Raw genomic sequence first — 758 nt, 5'->3', positions numbered from 1 at the left:
ACACGGTCTAGTGTATTTACCCAGAGTCTAGTGTGGGGTAACTTCGTAAACACTATTAATGCTTTTATTTACGGAACTTGCAACAGAAAACAACTAGAGAGTCACACATACTGGTGTTGATAACTGAAAGAACGAATAACAATTGTAAGATTGGATAGCTATGCGAGACTTAAAAAAAAACAATACTCATACTTCTACTATATTTGGGTATTTCTGCAGCAACTGTATATTCACTAGATATTTTTACGACGACGGGGTACTCGTGTATAACTCCCCAGCGACGGGGTATCCATGAGGTATTTGCTGATGCATGAAACACCTGAGGAGTATTTCCATATTAACAGAATATCAATTCAGTATTTCTATAATAATTGGGGAAAATGTGGACATCTCCATCAGGTGTATTTTTAAAAAGACCGGATCCATTAATCCTACCCATCCGTACAATAACCCGGAATGTTCAATAAACACTAAACAATGATATGAAATTCCTCACTTCTCATACAATGAATTACGAAGAGAAAATGAAACATCCTGCCTCTTAGTGAAATGAAAATAAAAAAAAAGCAAATGACAACAAAAATTAATAACAAATAAAAAACATGAAGAGCACAAATGAGCCCAAAAGACAGAAGCAAAAAACGCACCGCAATCCCTAAAGGACAAAAACAAAAGGCAAAGACAGAGCAAAGAAAACAAAGAACAAAACCAAACTTACATGAGTGAGAATTCCGAGCGAGAATTTCCTCCTCCGGGAT

The 758-nt window shown here is 36.0% G+C and overlaps 1 protein-coding gene across 1 annotated transcript in view; it reads right to left on the bottom strand.

The window, feature by feature from the left end:
* LOC119589487 (protein dispatched-like) overlaps nucleotides 1–758 on the bottom strand; it is a gene marked incomplete at its 5' end in the record, with an annotated part of 109,307 nt that extends 108,549 nt beyond the window's left edge. The window contains 1 exon segment of the mRNA XM_037938087.1: nucleotides 719–758. Coding sequence (XP_037794015.1) covers nucleotides 719–720 — 2 coding nt within the window.

This window comes from Penaeus monodon, chromosome 25, assembly GCF_015228065.2.
Source record: "Penaeus monodon isolate SGIC_2016 chromosome 25, NSTDA_Pmon_1, whole genome shotgun sequence".
NCBI classification, from domain to species: domain Eukaryota; kingdom Metazoa; phylum Arthropoda; class Malacostraca; order Decapoda; family Penaeidae; genus Penaeus; species Penaeus monodon.
Note: the sequence above shows the minus strand (reverse complement) of the source record. Positions and strands in the feature narration are given on the sequence as shown.